The sequence below is a fragment of the Bombina bombina genome, chromosome 9 (assembly GCF_027579735.1).
Source record: "Bombina bombina isolate aBomBom1 chromosome 9, aBomBom1.pri, whole genome shotgun sequence".
Lineage (NCBI taxonomy): Eukaryota > Metazoa > Chordata > Amphibia > Anura > Bombinatoridae > Bombina > Bombina bombina.
The window spans coordinates 213,927,126-213,947,707 of NC_069507.1; the positions used below are offsets into that span (position 1 = coordinate 213,927,126).

Below are 20,582 nucleotides of genomic sequence, written 5' to 3' on the forward strand. Positions count from 1 at the left end.
GCAGAAACTGCAACTGATCAAATCAACAGCACTAGTTGCACGACTGATGTAGAACTAGCACTGCTGGTTGGATCAGCTGTGTTTTCTACTTGGGACCAGTAGTACTCTGCAAGTACTGAGCGGTATTTCTACTGTGCGTTTAACCACTTTGCGGGGGTTAAAACACACAGTAGTCTAGGGGTTGACTTTAGCATGTGATTTTTTGTATGATAGCTATTTGTTACAAAGTATAATTCAAATCAATACCTAGAGTTTACTAATAATATTATTTGAATTTTCCTTAGTACTGACGTTTTGTACCTTTCTCTGTAAATTCTGTAGCAGCTTTTCTTCAAAATTATGCAAATTGCCTAAGCTTGCCATTTAAAGGGACAGTATACACCAATTTTCATATAACTGCATGTAATAGACATTACTATAAAGTAGAATATGCACAGATGCTGATCTAATACATATAATACATATAATACAGTATACAACTTTTTAAAAACGTACTTAGAAGCTCCTAGTTTAGCACTGTTGACGAGGTTAGGCTGGGACACCCAGTGAAAGGGGCCAGAAAAACAATAAGAGCAGACTCTCCCCCTCCCCCCTTCCCTGCATATGAAAAGACAGATAAGATAAACAGGAGCCAGCAGGAGTCTGTAGACATCAGTATAAATCTGACACTGTTGGGGCTTGGTTAGGAGTCTGAAAATCAGCACAATATTAATAAAAAAAACAAGCAAAACTATACATTTTTACAAAAACTCACAGATGGGCTATATAAATGGATCATCTACAAAACATTTATGCAAAGAAAAATCTAGTGTACAATGTCCCTTTAATTTGCACCATTTTAAATACCTTATGTTACAGAATTTTCTTTTTGGCATCTTTTTTTTAATTTTTTTTTTCAGTAATACACAGTGTTACCTGCTACTAACATGGGACTTTGTCTTAGGTGAAAATATTTGAAAATATATTTTACATCACTTTTTTAAAGACTTTTTTTTAATATCTTATCATTAGGATTACAAATCCCTGTAGAATATTTTAGGATTTTGTGTAGAATATATTAAATGTAAAATAACTTATTTTTTTGTTTTACTTGATAAGCACTTGAGGCCCGATCCAATATGCAGCGTCACCCGCAAAAGCCGGCAACGCCGAAATTTGCGCTGGTTTGGTATCCTATATACGGCGTAACCTAGAAGTTACGCTCGTATATTTCTGCCTTCGCCCGTAGTTTTTTGGGCCATAGGCAGGTATACCAAACCAGCGCAGTTTGGTATCCAATATACAGCGTAAGGACTTACATGGCGAAAATGGAGAAATCTTACTCCATTTTCACCTTGCCACAAAATGCAGCCGTAGTAAGCCTTACGCTGTCTATTGGAGCCCCGTAACTCCCTAAACTATCTGCAAAATAAACCTAACACCTAACGCATGCGCAATGTCTATCTACCTGTCAACCGCGATCCCCCTCCGCAATCCCTAATAAAGTATTTAATCCCTAAACCGCCGCACACGGACCCCGCCGCCACCTACATTAAAAGTATAACCCCCTAATGTGATCCCCCTACACCGTCGCCAGCTACATTACATACCCCCTAATGTGAGCCCCTTACACCGCCGCCATCTACCTTACCTACCCCCTAATGTGAGCTCCTAACCCGCCGCCATCTACCTTACCTACCCACTAAAGTGAGCCCCTACCCCGCCGCCATCTACCTTACCTACCCCCTAAAGTGAGCACCTACCCCGCCGCCATCTACCTTACATACCCCCTAAAGTGAGCCCCTAACACCGCCGCCATCTATTTTAGAAATATTAACCCCTAATTTAATCCCCCTACACCGCCGCCAGCTATATTAACTATATTAACCCTAATTATATTAGGGTTAATATAGTTATTATATTATATATATTAACTATATCAACCCTAATTATATTAGGGTTAATATAGTTAATATCGTTATTATATTATATATATTAACTATATTAACCCTAATTATATTAGGGTTAATATAATTAATATCGTTATTATATTATATATATATATTAAGTATAATAACCCTATCTAACTCTAACATCCCTAATTAAATTAAATCTAATTAATATTAATATTATTAATTAAAATACTCCTATTTAAATCTAAATACTTACCTATAAATTAAACCCTAAGATAGCTACAATGTAATTAATAATTACATTGTATCTATTTTAGGGTTTATATTTATTTTACAGGTAACTTGGTATTTATTTTAACTAGGTACAACGGCTATTAAATAGTTAATAACTATTTAATAGCTACCTAGTTAAAATAATTACCAATTTACCTGTAAAATAAATCCTAACCTTAGTTACAAATACACCTACACTATCAATAAATTAAATAAACTACAAATATCTAAACTAAAATACAATAAACTAAACTAAACTAAATTACAAAAAAAATAAACACTAAATTACAAAAAATAAAAAAATATTACAAGATCTTTAAGCTAATTACACATATTCTAAGCCCCCTAATGAAATAATAAAGCCCCCCAAAATAGAAAAATTTCCCTACCCTATTCTAAATTAAAAAAGTACACAGCTCTTTTACCTTACCAGCCCTTAAAACAGCCTTTTGCGGGGCATGCCCCAAAGAAAACAGCTCTTTTGCCTGTAAAAAAAAATGCAATACCACCCCCCAACATTACAACCCACCACCCACATACCCCTATTCTAAACCCACCCAAACCCCCCTTAAAAAAACCTAACACTACCCCCCTGAAGATCTCCCTACCTTGTCTTCACCCAGCCGGTCAGAACTCTTCATCCGATCCGGGCGATGTCCAATCAAGCGGCAGAGAAGTCTTCTTCCATCCGGGCGATTTCTTCAATCAAGCGGCAATGAAGTCTTCTTCCATCCGGCGATGTCTTCAATCAAGCGGCAGTGAAGTCTTCTTCCATCCGGTGATGTCTTCAAGCAAAGCGGCATCTTCAATCTTCTTTCTTCGCTCCTTCTACCTTTAAATGACGTCATCCAAGATGGCGTCCGTTGAATTCCGATTGGCTGATAGGATTCTATTAGCCAATCGGAATTAAGGTAGAAAAATCTGATTGGCTGATTGTGGTGGGTTGTAATGTTGGGGGGTGGTATTGTGTTTTTTTTTACAGGCAAAAGAGCTGTTTTCTTTGGGGCATGCCCCGCAAAAGGCCCTTTTAAGGGCTGGTAAGGTAAAAGAGCTGTGTACTTTTTAAATTTAGAATAGGGTAGGGAAATTTTTTATTTTGGCGGGCTTTATTATTTTATTAGGGGGCTTAGAATAGGTATAATTAGCTTAAAAATCTTGTAATATTTTTTTATTTTTTGTAATTTAGTGTTGTTTTTTTTTTGTAGTTTAGTTTAGTTTATTGTATTTTAGTTTAGATATTTGTAGTTTATTTAATTTATTGATAGTGTAGGTGTATTTGTAACTTAGGTTAGGATTTATTTTACAGGTAAATTGGTAATTATTTTAACTAGGTAGCTATTAAATAGTTATTAACTATTTAATAGCTATTGTACCTAGCTAAAATAAATACCGTTACCTGTAAAATAAATATAAACTCTAAAATAGCTACAATGTAATTATTAATTACATTGTAGCTATCTTAGGGTTTATTTTATAGGTAAGTATTTAGATTTAAAAAGGAATATTTTAATCAATAATATTAATATTAATTAGATTTATTTTAATAAGAATTTAGTTAGGGATGTTAGAGTTAGATAGGGTTATTATACTTAATATATATATAATATAATAACGATATTAATTATATTAACCCTAATATAATTAGGGTTAATAAAGTTAATATATATAATATAATAACGATATTAACTATATTAAGCCTAATATAATTAGGGTTAATATAGCTGGCGGCGGTGTAGGGGGATTAAATTAGGGGTTAATATTTATAAAATTGATGGCGGCGGTGTAAGGGGCTCACTTTAGGGGGTAGGTAAGGTAGATGGCGGCGGGGTAGGGGCTCACTTTAGGGGGTAGGTAAGGTAGATGGCGGCACTATCAAAATAGGAATCTACAGAGGGCTATTATGGACACTGAGAGACTACTCTTGAGTCTCAAAGGGGAACCTCTTTTTTCTATTTATATATATGTAACTTTAAATTACTAGCATAACAAACCACATTTGTTCTCTCTCAGTAACTATAACTCAGGGGTGTTCTAATATCTTACATGGATTGACTCTCAATGTGTAATAGCTATATTGCTGAACAGCCTCAATGTGGTTATCAGGGCCGTCTTTAACACAGGGCAAAAGGGGCAGCTGCCCAGGGCCCAGTCTCTGTTGAGGGGCCCAAGAGTCCTATTTTTTATGGTTCAACCAGACTGCTAATGTGACATGGCGAACACACACATTCAGTCCTAATACTGTCACAGTCAAAAGTACTCTGCTTATATATATTTTTTTTAAAAATCTGTGCCAGAGCGTGCCGGTGTCATGTGACATGCCAAGCTTTTGCCATGTGCTGTTTTAGATGTGCACTGTGCAGCACTGAATGCTAAGACCTAACTCTGCATCCAGCCATTCCCATTGCATCAGAAAAGGTCCTGCTGGGGTTACCACTGTTACCAGGTAACTGCTCTGGTGGTGGGGATTGTTTCTGGGTAGGGCTAACTGTAGGCACATGCAGCAGAAAGCTGGAGCAGCAGGCATGTGAGGATTTGAGCATCTGTGCAGCTGCATACACTGCTCTCTTCAGTCTTGAGGCTGTGTGACTCATCTCACACTGTATCCATTCAGCCTTGGGCAGACAGCATCCAGTCTGCTGGTCCCCTTAGCCCTGCTCTTTCTGCTGTGACCCTAAGATCAACTAACTGAAGTTTGTCAGGGGAACAGTGCTTTGTAGAAAGGTGTCAGTGGGAAGAATAAGTGAGTGCACACACGCCCCTCCCCATGCAGCATTGTCTAGTGCAGGGTGAGAGGGAACTTGTTCCTAGCAAAGAAGTGACATGTGCTGGTGTGGCTTATGTATAGTGTCATGCTGATACTTCACACATTAATGTAAGGTTTATTGTTATAGTTTTTGTTTTCTCTCTGTCTCAGATTTTACAGCATCCCATAGTAGTTCTGCTGTTCCAGTCAGTAAACTTATATTTGTGTGCACCTCCATGCATCCTCCTTAGTCTTTACCTTACTTTGCTCCTGTTGGCTGCCCTAAATCTCTTTAACCAGCAAACCTCACACCAGAATCACATTCAAAAGAATATTAAATTAATCCACAGTGGAGGAATTTATATATTTATTTACTTATTAGTACTGCTTACGTCCAGTTTCACATATTGCAATTTATTTCATTTTTTTTTAAATGATTAGCCCAGCAGTGGATGATCCACTGCTGGGCTAATAGTTTTATAAAAAATTATAAAATAAATTGATTTAGTTGTTTTTTGGGATGTTGGGGTGGAGAGCAAATTGCATGGGGTGGGGTGGGGGTCAAGAAATTTTTTGCCCAGGGTCCAGTCAATATTAAAGACGGCTCTGGTGGTTATACATACCCTGCTGACAAGGATAACACAGGGCCACTAATGCACCTTACTATAAGAACAGTGAGAATGATCAGTTGGGCCTTTCTGTGAAGTATAAAAGAGGTTAAATTATGTTCTTAAAAATGAGTCTGCATTCAAAATTAATGGCATAACACCATCAAAGGATCTGCTCAGTTTGTAATAAACTGGTTAAGTATATATATATATATATATATATATATATATATATATATATATATATATATATATATATATATATATATATATATATATATATATATATATCTTAGATTACTTCTATCTTTACATTATCACAGTGACATTTTTGCTTGCTAAAATATTATATTATCTGTAGAAAGATGATCTGAGGCTCAATGCTATGTAGGAGAACTTAGTATTAACATCTAAGAAAAAATAAGATGAAGAATATTTCCCACATAAACATAAAGGACCTGCATAGTCATAGACATATAAAGTTATAAACATTGTATCTTAATGATGTCAGAGCTGTCAATAACATTCTGTCAGTAGTGAGGTGGTTAAAAAACAACAAACAGGTCATTTGTGCTGTATCAATGCTATCAGTACATATCCACTATAAGCAGTAGTAAAAATCACACTGGATTATATGGGGACCACACAGTGAAGCTCCTAAGGGGGCTCACAATATTGGCTATGGTGACATCACTATCAAGACTAAATTTAACAAAATACATTTTCCTAGCATAAGCATTATAATTATTATAGTAAAATAATGTACGTTTCATATACGTGTCAATAAGCCACTATACATATCTGGGATCTGGGCACAAGAAAGCATAAGACCTAAGAAGGTATTATCAGCCATCTGGGGTCATCTCTATTTTTATAGATGATACTAAGTTAAGTAAGGTCATTAGGTCAGAGGAGGAGGAACTTTTGTTACAAAGGGATCTGCAAAAATTAGAAGTATGGGCAGGTAAATGGAAAATGAGATTTAATACGAGAAAATGCAAGGTTCTACATTTAGAAGTAAAAATAAGCAAGCAACGTATTATTTAAATGGGACAAGACTTCGCCAAACAGAGGAAAGGGATTTGGGAGTAGTAATAGATAACAAGCTAAAGATGGGTGCACAATGCAGGGCAGCAGCTTCAAGGGCTAATAAGATACTAGTGTGTATTAAAAGAGGCATTGATTTGGGGGGCGGAGCTAGCCACGGACCAGAGCAGATGCATAGAGAGAGAGCTCCGTAGCCAAAATAGTAAAAAAATACCTTTTCAGATAGTCCTTTATGTTGGGAAAAGTTCTGAATGGCTACTTAAACAAGGAGAACCATATGCTAAACTAAGAACTACTTAAACAAGGAAAGCCATTGATTAAAATATCCGGATCAACATATTGGAGTTTGGCCATCTTTCTACCCACGTGGAGCAACATAACCTGATGATATGGAGGAGGTGTATAGCAAATTAGAGGCGGCACTGCAAGACATAGAGAGAAAGCTTGTTCTCCTGATAACGGGTCACAACTCCCCTCAGCATGTACCCAAAATGGAATGAGTATATACAGAAACAGGCCGCTCCCATGCTGATGGAGAATGGGTAATAAAACCGCATACGGAACTTGTCTCTTGTTCCGCTCCAGGGGTAGTATCAACGGCGGAGAACGAGACAGGAGATCTCACAGCTACTTTGCAGATGCCCACCCTCCATACCGCCAAGATTTCTTTGGCCCCAATAGGATTTTTAGATCCGTCGGAGGAGCTATGGTGTTGTCAGGAGCACCAGATTTGTGCAACTGAGGCCCTTAATTACCCTGAGTCAGAGACAGAGGGGACGGTGCTGGAACTCACCGATCATACAGTTCAGCTGGGAGATGGGCACATCTTACCTAGACCGGACCTTGGAGATGCAGGCATGCATATAATCCGGAGCATTGGCCGTGAAGAGCAGCCGACAACTTGGGGATTCCAGACACTCACCTCTTCTTATGGAGCTGACTCTACATCATTTCCTATTTTACAAAAAACTGGTGTGGGTTAAAACACCATAGATTGGGGAGAGGCTGTCTATGTTATGATTGGAACCCCCTGGACTTGACACCTATGGACACAACAATTTTACTGGTAGTATCTATTATATGTTTATTGCCATTTGAAGCCCCTAACCTTAAGTTAAACAGAATATTATGTGACTGTAGATTACTACACTACCCTACTTAACGTTTACTAGCCTCCCATAGAGAACTCACTTAAAAGGTACTGGAGCGTCTAACCTTCAGTATATGAATATTAACCCTAAAGTGACTAACGAGACTTCCCTCAGAGGGGTTATTTAGTTACTCTTACCGCACTCTGTTCTTTCCTTGGGACAATCTGTAGCTTACCTGCTATTATGCTTGAACTACTTTGAAGCAAGATGAAGATATTTTCAGTAAGATCTGAGTTCAGAGACACTGCGTAATATGCTGGACAGTATCATCTAGTTTTATTGTTTTCAGTTCTGGGACTCACTTTTCCCTTTCTATAGCAACATAAATATGTGTGTTTGTCAAGTTATCTAGAGTTAATTTGTTTAAGATATCAATGCAATTGTTGTAGGTTTTTGTACTCTGTACCTATTCACTCTGGTTTTTATGCAAGGTATTTCTAGTAAGTTTTGAGTCCAGAGACACTGCGCAATACGCTGGACACTTTCATTTAATATCATGGTTTTCTGTTCTGAGACTCACTTTTCCCTCTAAACAGCTACATAACTATGTGTGCTCAGTCAAGTTATTTAGAGTCCAGTTCTTTAAGATATCTATGAAAATGTAGGAGGTTTTTGAAACTTGTATCTGTTTATTCCCGTTTATATGCACCCTAACTGCATGCTATACTTTTAATACAGGGGAAACACCCGCTGATTGAATAATTCTATGTAGAGCAATGGAGATGATTTATACAACATACCATCGGTCTCTCCTTGCAATATTATTTCGCAATCATTTACAGGTATACCTCACTTTACAGCGCTTCACTTTATAGCGCTTCGCTAATACAGCGCTTTGTGGAGCTGAAGTTCAACCTCCAAGGATTTTAAAACCGTGCTGTAATCTTCGTGAGATTGCAAGAAAAGTGACTGGCACCATTTTATTATCCTTAGTTCACTCTGTTTACAGCATTACAGTGCAATCTGTGTCTCAGTGCTATACTCTGGCAAATTGCACTACAGTGATTGTCACTATTTTACAGGTACAGTATTTATTGAATACTGTGCTGTGCTAGTGTTAAACTAAACTTAGCGCTATTGCACACCTAATATAAGTTAATTAAAACATGTTTTTAAGTTTTTAAACACACTGGCAAGTGAAAAGAAAGCTAAAACTGCCTTGTTTCACTTTAAGGCAGTTTTCACTTTACAGCGGGGCTCCTGTCCCTAACCCGCTGTATGAGTGGGGTATACCTGTATATTTCATACTTATATGAGCTGCTGCACAGACTATGTTACGTGGTGGTGCTACTGCTTGCTCTAGGTTTTGGGGTATGGGGCCCGTGCCCCGGGGCTGGAGCTATAATGATAAATGTTTCGGTACAGTTCTTTTTTTTTTTTTGCTTCTCATTGAGGATTGTTATATACATTTAGAATTTTATATTGGGCTATACTGCTGCGCAACATATTTATATCCAAACCTGTAGGACGTAATCTAGCACCGGTACAGCACGTATTTGGGTTGTGCTTGAAATGTGTATAGAGAGAGGTGGGCTGTCTGCGGCCGAGATGACCTACCAGTATCTCTTCGCAATCTTCAACCCTATAGTTTTGATAGTACTACCTACAGTGGTTACATATAGCCCTCTGCTTTTGAAATCCATATTACTCCTTACTCTTAAATTGAAAGGGGTTTCTCCAAGTTTTCGATTATCCTGAGATGTTTGGGCGCTTGTTTTTAATCTAGACCCATATGAAAGCTCAAATGCGCCTATATAACATGTAGTGTACATTAGTAGTTCTGTGCTGCACAAGGGAAACGCCCTATCTACAATTGCCTATCTACCACTTGTTTGAAAACACACATTTTTATACTTTGAGAAGGTACTATTGGACTAATTTTACTACTCCGTATTCCACCCCCCCCCCAAAGGGTTTTCCCTTGGGCCCTGTTTACTAAAGTAAACTAAGGAACACAGATTCCATAGCAACTCCCCATTCCTTATTAGATGTTTGATATAAAATAGCGGCACATAATACACCCCTTCCTATCAAAGAAAAAATGAGTTAGACATAGGCTGTGAGTCCTAGTAGGATATATCATTGATCCAGGGTTAGCCTGGGATACCAAAGACACGTTCTACCATATAACCTTATTCCTATTTGAATTTATATATTATCTGAATAGACTGCTTGTGAAATTATCTCTATGCACTCACGTCTTAACAGGAATGTACTGTCTCGCTAGAGCTGTTTCAATTGTAACTCATTTATGATGTATTGTACATTGTTGGTAAATTTTCTTTTGAAATTTATGAGAAATTACAGTTGGGAGGACCCAAAAAGAAGTCCTATTTACCAAAAACTTAAAAATCTGAGGTTAACTCATAGCTCAATTAACCACTTAGACAACATTACATCATTGGAAGTGACTCCTGGCTATTAGTTCTTTATTGCTTAGAGTGTTTGGATGCCATATATCTTGGATGTAATATTTAGTGCATGAACAGTAATGTACTTTTCTGTAGATTGCCCCCATGGGTTGGAGGCCTATGTTTGTGGTTACTTTGTATTGCTTTATTCTTTACCTCAATTAAAAAAAAAAAAAAAAAAAAAAAAAAAGAGGCATTGATTGAAGGGAGGAAAGCATAATTCTGTCACTATATAAATCCATGATAATAACTAGAGAACAAAGTAAATTTGAGGTTAAAAGTATATTGGAAATTGTTTTAAAATTGCTTGCCCTATCTGAACCATGAAACTTTAATTTTGACTGTCCCTTCAAGCCCTTACTTGTGGCACTGATGCTGAGTCACTTATTTTTAAAGGAAAGGTCACTCTTTTTAATGATGTGCTGTGTATATGTATAACAAGCAACTATCTCCTTCTGCACATGTTCCTACTGATTTTATAGCATATTATTTATTTATTATTGGAAAAATATCAGGGACACTGGCCTGTTGCTTATAAGTTGTTTGCATGTAGTTACATTCACTGTAAGTTCCCTTCACCACAATTTCTCTGCTTATCTCACAGGCTGTATTCTGACTATTTGTACTTTGCTATTGCAAACAAGTCTGCTGAAGATTTCCACGACAAAGTGAACGAGTCCTTGCAAATGTTTGGTAGCTGCCTGCAAGGGTCCTCTCTGAGAGCCTGTGTCTATAACACCGCGTTTAGTAATACAGTGCCGGTAAGTCCAACGATAGCACATCAAGCAGTAGAGAACGCAAAATAAGCGTAGCATCATCCTTACAAGAATATGACAGAATTAAAAAAAACATCAAGGCATTTCAGTTTTGATTAGAAGCATTTTGTATTATACTTTATTTAGAAAAAAAATATTCAAGTAACTCCTCCCACACCTATGCACCACCTGACACTGCCCCTCAGAACACTAGCCAAGCCCAGACCCTGATTTCACTTCTTAGTTGTTTTTTAAATGGAATGTAAGGAAATATGTGATCCTGAAACACAAAGACGTTTTTGGATTTATTTGTCCTCTGTTCTGCAATCTCACAATGTTAAAATGGAGACTTGTTTTTTCAAGATAAGTTAATGGTTTAAATATAGTTTTACAGGTCACAATTATCTAGACAAAATGTATTTATTTTCTGGAACTACATGTATGAACTACTGACTATTTATTTCACTTTTATAAGCAATCATTTCATTTGTATTCCAAATTTTATATAAAAAAAACTCTTATCTCAGTGCATTTAACAGTTTCTCACAGCTAGACAGAGCTAGTTCACCTGTGTCATTTAGATAACATTGTGCTCACTCCTGTGGAGTATCGAGTCAGCACTGATTGGCTAAAATGCATGTCTGTCAAAAGAACTGAAATAAGGAGGCAGTCTGCAGAGGCTTAGATACAAGGCAATCACAGAAATAAAAAGTATAATAATATAACCGTGTTGGTTATGCAAAACTGGGGAATGGTTAATAAAGGGATTATTTATCTTTTTAAACAATAAAAAATCTGTAGTAGATAGACTGTCCCTTTAAAATAGGAATGGGAATGTGAGGATTATTATTTCAGATTATTTGAAATGTAGTAAACAATGCAGTAGCGCAGCAGATATAACAAGTATAGGGTGTTTTTATACAAAGAGGTATAATATTAGTATCATAAAAAGTAAGGTTCTAATTGCCACTTTATAGATAGTCTCTATCAGCAATTGTGTAGCTGTTTACTACAATATTAACATAAACATGTTTTATTATTGCATTGTTTAAGGCATGTTGTCTGTCTATCTATCTGTCTATCTATCTGTCTATCTATCTATCTATCTATCTATCTATCTATCTATCTATCTATCTATCTATCTATCTATCTATCTATCTATCTATCTATCTAGCCCCGGAAGGGGGGAGAGTGTGGACTGAGCCAACCCCTCTTCTATAAAAGTTAACCGCTTGAATACTCCTTCTTTCTTAGGCCTTGATATTCAAAGCATCGACAGACCAAGAAGAAACTGTCTTTCTGGCCTCGTCAGCCTCTCAGCCTGCCGTTCTGTAGATATATTGTAAAAAAAGGGATGGACCCATGAAGTGCCGGCGAGTGGTGATATGTCTCCTATAGGATATAATGGGGAGCACTACATCATCAAAAGATCACTGACATCGCCACTTGTTGGCCCTGTCAGCAAGCGGGGAGGGGCGTATTTGAAGTGTTCCCACACGATGCAGACAGTATGCTCACTGAAACCAAACATGGATTTTGTGTAGGAACACTTCAAATAATGCCGGCGTGACCTTACTTTCCTTAAACCAGCATTACACTGAAAAGGCGAGACAGACATGACTGAAACCCTATGGTAACCTGTACGTCAGAGATTAGAATATATCTCACTGCTGGCGATGTTATCCCAATCAAACTACTGACTCCACTGGAACGCCTGGCTATCTCCCATAGAACGCCTACACCTCCTAACCTATTAATCACTGCACTACACAGTTCCAAGGTTCTACTACTAATCCTGTATTCTCTTCCCTTCCTAAAGTAGAGCCTGACTTTCACATATCCCAGATGATTGTTCTTCTATCGGACTAAGAAGTTCAGTCTAATCAGAACTTATAGGGTTTCGATTTGGTTTGTTGTATCTGTTTTTATCTTTATAGAAGAACCAAACCAATTAAACATATTTCTCCACTCTATATTATTCCCTATGGACATAATGGAATTCATGCTCTTGTAAACCCCTCCCACACACACAATTTCTTGTTGGATTGTACAGTGTATCTATAAACTATACTCAACCAGGGCAGTCTCCACTTCTTGAGCAGTTTAGGCAGATATTTATCCTTAGGAATTATGTAAGACTGAAGTTAGGAAATCTTACAATACCTTCATCACACATTATAGATTGGATGTTTACCAAGCAGCTGAGACCACGGTCTGGAAGAAAATTCTTTCCTCTGCATTCAATTAATAAATATTTATCTATAAATGACATTGCAGTATTTATGCTGTCTTGTTTTATTTACAGCTCTGTTAGTCAATCATCACTGGTGAGTATTGCTCTAGGGAGAGCCAAGATAACAAGAAATGTCCTTCCTAATATTGTAATTTCTATATCTTGTCTCATATCCCTAGATAATACTCACCAGTCACTCACTCCTTTTTATAGTCTGTCTTTGGTCTAGTCACTAAGAATGAAGGAGTATTCAAGCAATCACCTTTCATAGAAGAGGGGTTGGTTCAGTCCTGGTTGGTATTACAGTATATAGGGATATAAGCAATTCCTGTACATTTCCCACAATTATTTTAATGGGATATGAAACCCATAATGTTTCTTTCACAATTCAGATAGAGCATGCAATTGTAAAAAACCTTCCAATGTACTTTTATTACTAGATTTGCTTCATTATCTCATTATCCTTTGTTAAAGGATCTGCAATGCACTACTGGGAGCTAGCTGAATACATCTGGTGAGACAATGGCAAGAGGCATATATGTACAGTTACCAATCAGCTGCTAGCTCCCAGTAGTACATTGTTGCTCCTGAGCCTACCTATGCAAGTTTTTGAAAAAAGGATACCAAAAGAACAAAGCAAATTAGATAATAAAAATAAATGTATGTTTTTCAACAAAGGATACCAAGAGAACAAAGCAATTTATAGAATAAAAGTACATTAGAAAGCTATTTAAAATTGCATGCTCTATCTTAATAATGGAAGTTTAATTTTGACTTTCCCTTTAAGCTCAGTGCAGGACCTCTTGAGCTAGCATCTTTCTTTGGAATAGGTTCATGTAACATTTTTTATTTCTGTTCAGCTGATATTATATATATATCATATATTTATATATTTACAGTGTTTATGCCTAAATTACAAGTCAGTCTTTTCTCCCAAAGGTGCGATTACACGTGGGTCTTTACATTGTGTATCTATGGGACTGGCTGTCTCTATTTAGGATGGATCAGTTCCTGATAATGCGACTGGAAGATCACGCAGCCAATGTGACACAAAGTATGAGGATGGTATACTCCTTCCTTAGTCTAGGTATGTATACACTGTGTGTATGTGTGTCAGGAAGACTAGCATGTGATATTGTATTTCATCACAATTCTGCCTAAGGGAATGTGAACATGGAAGTTCAATATACTGTTAATATTTGTTATATACCCAGTTAATTACTTTGTTGCCAAACTGATATTTTACTTTCTAGCAAACTCTTAGTATAAATTACTCTGACTTCCTTGGGATCTCGTATTAAAGGGAAATTAAACAAAATGCTAGATACAATATAAAGCAAAAATTAGCCTGAGAATAATATGTAGATTTATTTTTTTATTATAGTAGTTGTTTAAATATTGAAGGAATAAATGTAATGTTTTAATTTCTATCAAGTAATCGGAATCTAGATGTTGAAACCTAGATTTCTCTTATCTAATATCTTCTGCTGAGGACAACTGGGGCAGAAAACGTGTGCAAACAAAGGCTTCACTAAATATACCAATGTTACAGTAACTTTGTTACAGGTTTTAAAGGTTCTTTAGCATTGCTATATTCTACACAACCACTGTTTGCACACTTTATATTTCCCTAATTGTCTTCAGCTGAAGAGAAATGGGAAAGGGTTTCTACATGACATCACTTCACAGAAACACAGGGGACTAGGAAAGCTCACAATGTTCAGAGTTAAATTACAGGAAAAAAGGGGCAAAATAAATTATTTAAATATATATTTCAGTTTATTTTTTTACCACACATTTTATGATACAATTTTTAAAAAAAAGGTTCAACAGTACAATAACAATTCTCAAAAAGCATAACAGCAGTTTCATATTGTAGTTTTATGTCACTTTAACATAAATATAACGTATAGAGCGTGCTGTTTTGTCAGCGTTAGATTTAAAAGGCAAGAGATGTATTACTTATGCCAGTTTAGGTGCTGACATGTTCAGTTATTATTATCATCACCTGCTTCCTGCAGCCTTATTGCTTTGACATGAGCCAGAAACTTATAAATAGATTGACTACTTGTGTAGATTGCTACCTATATTAAAGGGACATGAAACCCAAAAATGTTCTTTCATGATTTAGGTAGAACATACAATTTTAAACAACATTCTAATTTACTTCTATTATCTAATTTGTTTCATTCTTTTGGTATCATTTGTTGAAGGAGCAGCAATGCACTATTATTTTCTATCTAAACACATGGGTGAACCAATGACAATCTATATTTATATACAGCCACCAATCAGCATTTAGAACCTAGGTTCTTTGCTGCTCCTAAACTTGCCTAGATAAACCTTTCAGCAAGAGATAGAAGCAAATTAAATAATAGAAGTAAATTGGCAAGTTGTTTTAAATTGTTTTCTCTATCTAAATCATGAAAGAAAAAAATTGGGTTTCATGTCTCTTTAAGCAAGATTTAGCAAGCACTCTGAGAATTCTCACTATTCTCCTATGCGTTCTCCTCAGCTCGCCATTGGAGAAATGCACCGGTGCGCATAAATTTATCCTAAAAAAGTAGTTTTTCCAGAGGCGAGCTGAGGCGAAGTAATGATGAATTTCTCAAGTCGAAGTATTAAATATGCCTAATTTATCATGTAAAAGAAGCTATCGCTGTTATAAAAAAAATCCTTACAGAAATATGTCAATTAGATTTATTGCGTTCATTTATAATTTATAATCCTTTTTTGCAACATACAGTACTTTTCTAGACTATGTTACTATTGGTTATACCATAAATACGTTCCCATTAACAATCAATTGTTTTTTATTTATTTATTTATTTATTTGTTTTTTAAAAACAAAGGACAACAAAGTTATAGATAGTGCCTATTTATCCAGAATCTCTGTTTTATTTCATGGTCTGCCAGCGCATGTAGAACACAACGGGGTAGAAATACCCATGGAACACGTTGGCACCTTTGCAAGGGCATAGCTACCTCATCCTCTGGCCTTTCCAGCTGCTTTGCCACATATATCCCAGCAAAAAGCAAGAAATACTCCATCATGCCGCAAGATGTGCACCAGAGGCGTAACTAGAAACCACAGGGCCCAGGTGCAAGGATCTAAGAAGGGACCCCCCACCTCCACCCCCACCTCAAAAAAGTGAATGTTTTTTTAACATTTAACACAGAAAAAAAATGTGAATCAGATTACGTCTGCAAAAGGAGGTGCCCTGTGCCCACAGTCTGTGAGATGGTTTCACCCCCTATTACTGTATATAGTGACACTGTTTAACTCACCAGTACTGTATATAGAGTCAGTGACAGAGTCTGTAATCTGCCGGTGAGATGGCTGGCCTGACCCTACCCGCCCCAGTGCTTTATAAAGTGACCACAGCAGTCTGTGACATGGTCCAGCCCCCCTGTACTGTATATAGTGGTACTGTATAGTGACACTGTTTACCCCCACCTCTCCATGCTGTAGTAAATAACAAGGTCTGTAATTTGCTGGTTCCACAAACATGCACACACACATGCATAAATACACACACAGTCACATACATACACACACACACATACATGCATAAATACACACAGTCACATACATACAAACACATACATGCATAAATACACACACAGTCACATACATACACACACACACACATATACACACATACACACACACATACACACAGTCACATACATACACACACATACATGCATAAATACACACACAGTCACATACATACACACACACACACACACACACACATATACACACATACACACACACACATACATGCATAAATACACACAGTCACATACATACACACACACACACATACATGCATAAATACACACATACACACACACATACACACAGTCACATACATACACACACATACATGCATAAATACACACACAGTCACATACATACACACACACACACACACACATATACACACATACACACACACACATACATGCATAAATACACACAGTCACATACATACACACACACACACATACATGCATAAATACACACATACACACACACATACACACAGTCACATACATACACACACATACATGCATAAATACACACACAGTCACATACATACACACACACACACACACACATATACACACATACACACACACACATACATGCATAAATACACACAGTCACATACATACACACACACACACATATACACACATACACACACACACATACATGCATAAATACACACAGTCACATACATACACACACACACACATACATGCATAAATACACACATACACACACACACCAATGGGTAAAACAGAAACACTAACCCCTGTAGTCATAGTCAGAGACACTAGTGAAGCATCTTGTCACACTCACATGATATCAGTGCAGGCAGTGGCAGGTCAACATTTTCTATTGGAGGAAAAATATATTTTTTTTTTAAGCTGGGCCCCTCTGCACCCCCCTGTAGTTCCGCCCCTGATGTGCACACAACACAAGCTATGATTTCTAATGCTGTTTGCCGCGGTACTTATGGAGAGCTCCACCGCACGCATATATAGGAGTTCTCCATAGATGCAAAAAAATGATAAATAACTAACTAGTCAAATCGATAAGGCGGACTATTGTGATTGCAACAATCTAATATAACCCTTTTGACGCCCCTGTGTGCCTAGGCAAATGCAAACGGAGGAAAAGTTTACAGTCAAACTTGCTCGATTTTATGCACATTTTTAAATGATAAATAAGAGGATTAATTCCTGTGCAGATTTTAAGGCGCAAATATAGGGGAATATCGTGTTTCAAATGTACAAATCAATTTACTTCTCCGGTGCACTTCAGTTTTAGAGTTTGTGATGTGAGTGTATGATCTGAGTTTCAGTTCTTGCCAAGGTAAAGCTCACAGCTAGTAAAAAAAAACAGTTTTAGGAATGCCCCTTTAAAACTTATGTTACCTGATATTACTACAACATTTTGCTTTCTGGTTGTCAAGGAGTTAACAAAACTTTACAAAATTTCCCTTGATAACCACCCTAACCTTGTAACATTCCAGTTTGCATCATCCTAACCCTGCAACACTATAATGTGTGATTTTACATTTCTGACTTTTCTTTAGTAAATCGCGTTGTGATTCTCAGCACTGATATTTAATGTGCATGTTTCAGACATCCCGACTCTCCCTGAAGTTCAGGGAGTCTCCCTGATTGTAATAGCGGCTCCCTGATGCCAGCAGATGGAATGCAATCTCCCTGAAACTCCAAGTACCATGATCCAATGTGGCCCAAAGCTGGAAAAGTGTTTCTTTAAGGAATGCCTTTAGTTGCTGGGACGTTGTAGAACCCTCAAATCATCAGTAACCAAAAAGCCCCCACTGATTCTAATAAAATAAAACACAAATACTACCTTATTTACTGCACATAATTAAACTTTGTATTCTAAATATTGATACATTCAACAAGCGTACGATCACTGGAAAATAGGTTTATTGTATGTGGTTGTGCAATAAAGCTACTTTTTTGAATGTGACTTTAGTGGGAAGCTACTTTAATGATAAGTCTCTATATTATTTAGGGATTCAAGGTGTCCAATATATAATTGGGATGGGGGGGGGGGGGGGTGGCGGCGCAGTAGTGGGTGAAGCCACCTCCCTGAAATGAGTTTTCGCAGGTTGGGATGTCTGATGTTTGACCTGATCTTTATCTTTTATCTCTGAGTGTTTAATCAGACTTTCTTGTCACAAACCTTGCAGGACCTTTAAGTGACAAAGAGGAAGCCTCAGTCATACAGAGTCCAGCATCTAATAGTCGTCGCCCAGAAGACTGCAGCTTGGGGCCTATGTTCCCACAGACCAGACAAATTCTCAAAGATTTCTACCGTCCTTATAACCAGAAGCTGGCCCAGCTACTAGCAGACAATTCATATTTATGGGAGTCATAGCAAAGCCACGGTCACATTCTAGCTCCAAGCTTGATCATTCACACACTGCCGAACAGTGAGAAAGCTACATGATGCACTGACACCTAGTGGCCCAGATGTGGAATTACAATAAAGTAGAAATTTATTGATGTGTTGAATGGATAAAATATGAAGCTGGCAAGTGTAAAGAAGGCTGTAGATGGTGCCCAGAATTGGAAAATCTAATGTTGAAATGGAAGGATTAAAACCAAAAGATAGCTGGATATATTCACACAGTATCCAAAATCAGAAATTACAGCCATGAGAAGTTATGTGTATGTGCTGACATCTACTGTTGGAATTTTGTAATTACGCCTGTAAATCAATCATCTGAAACTGACGATAAACACTGTAATTTATTTTTTGTTTTAATATAAAAATAGTTTTTGCCTTGCAAGGAAACTTGAGTGCATCATTCTGAGAAGAATTTGAGCAGCCTAAGTGTATTACTCTGGAATGAAGTTTACACAAAGTTCAGGCTTCCGTGTAATTTCTTGTAAAAACATTAACAGTTATGTTTTAGAGAGACAATTAAATGAAATGTCCTTTTCAGAAAATATGTTTGTCTGTTGGAGAATGTTGTATTTTGTGAGGAGATTCTTTACTATTGTGAAAGAGATTTTTTTATTTGAAAAGGATAATGGCGTTTTTAGCTATCACTAGTCTTGTAAGTTTTTTTTTATATTGTTATTTTAATTTGTAGACCATCAACAAATTCTGCAGCAGAACTTGGCTGCTTAAATTGCTATCCTGTTAAAGTGAGTTTTTCCATTTAAGCAAGATGGGATTTGAATAAAGTTAAATATACACATTTTATATGTATAAATGTAAAGCTTTTTATATTAAAGGGACAGTCTGCACCAGAATTCTTATGGTTTAAAAAGATAGATGATCCCTTTATTACCCATTCCCCAGTTTTGTATAACCAACACAGTTATATTAATACACTTTTTATCTATGTGATTATCTTGTATCTAAGCTTCTACAAACTGCCCCGTTATTTCACTACTTTTGACAAACTTTCATTTTAGCCAATCAGTGCTGGCTCCTAGGTAACTCCACGTGGGTGAGCATAGTGTTATCTATATGAGACACATGAACTAACACCCTCTAGTGGTGAAAAACTGTCAAAATGCATTCAGATAAGAGGCCGTCCTCAAGGTCTAAGAAATTAGCATATGAACCTCCTAGGTTTAACTTTCATCTAAGAATACCAAGAGAACAAAGCAAAATAGTTTTGTTGTTAAAAATAAATTGTAAAGTTTAAAATTAACTGCCCTATCTGAATCATGAAAGTTTATTTTGGACTAGACTGTGTCTTTAAGTATGTGTCAGAATTTAATTCAGTGCACAGCTTGACATGAGTTTGTATCACTAATGCAGCCACTTTGGGAATTATACCTCTGTGACAATTGTGAGCTTATTGTCTCTAGAAGTTTGTATTAGAGTACTGGAGGAACTAATTGCTCTAATGCATGATATTAAAACAATTGGAAGGGAAATGGATAAGACCCAA

General features: G+C 36.8%; 1 protein-coding gene across 3 annotated transcripts in view; it reads left to right on the forward strand.

Moving 5' to 3' along the window:
• Positions 1 to 20,339, forward strand: part of CHST15 (carbohydrate sulfotransferase 15) — a 79,983-nt gene extending 59,644 nt beyond the window's left edge. For all 3 annotated transcript variants that reach the window (XM_053692604.1, XM_053692605.1, XM_053692606.1), the window contains 3 exons: positions 10,730 to 10,886; positions 14,053 to 14,200; positions 18,861 to 20,339. In XM_053692604.1, coding sequence (XP_053548579.1) covers positions 10,730 to 10,886; positions 14,053 to 14,200; positions 18,861 to 19,048 — 493 coding nt within the window. In that variant the 3' untranslated portion in view covers positions 19,049 to 20,339. The remainder of the gene's footprint in view (positions 1 to 10,729; positions 10,887 to 14,052; positions 14,201 to 18,860) is intronic.
• Positions 20,340 to 20,582: the final 243 nt, after the last annotated feature.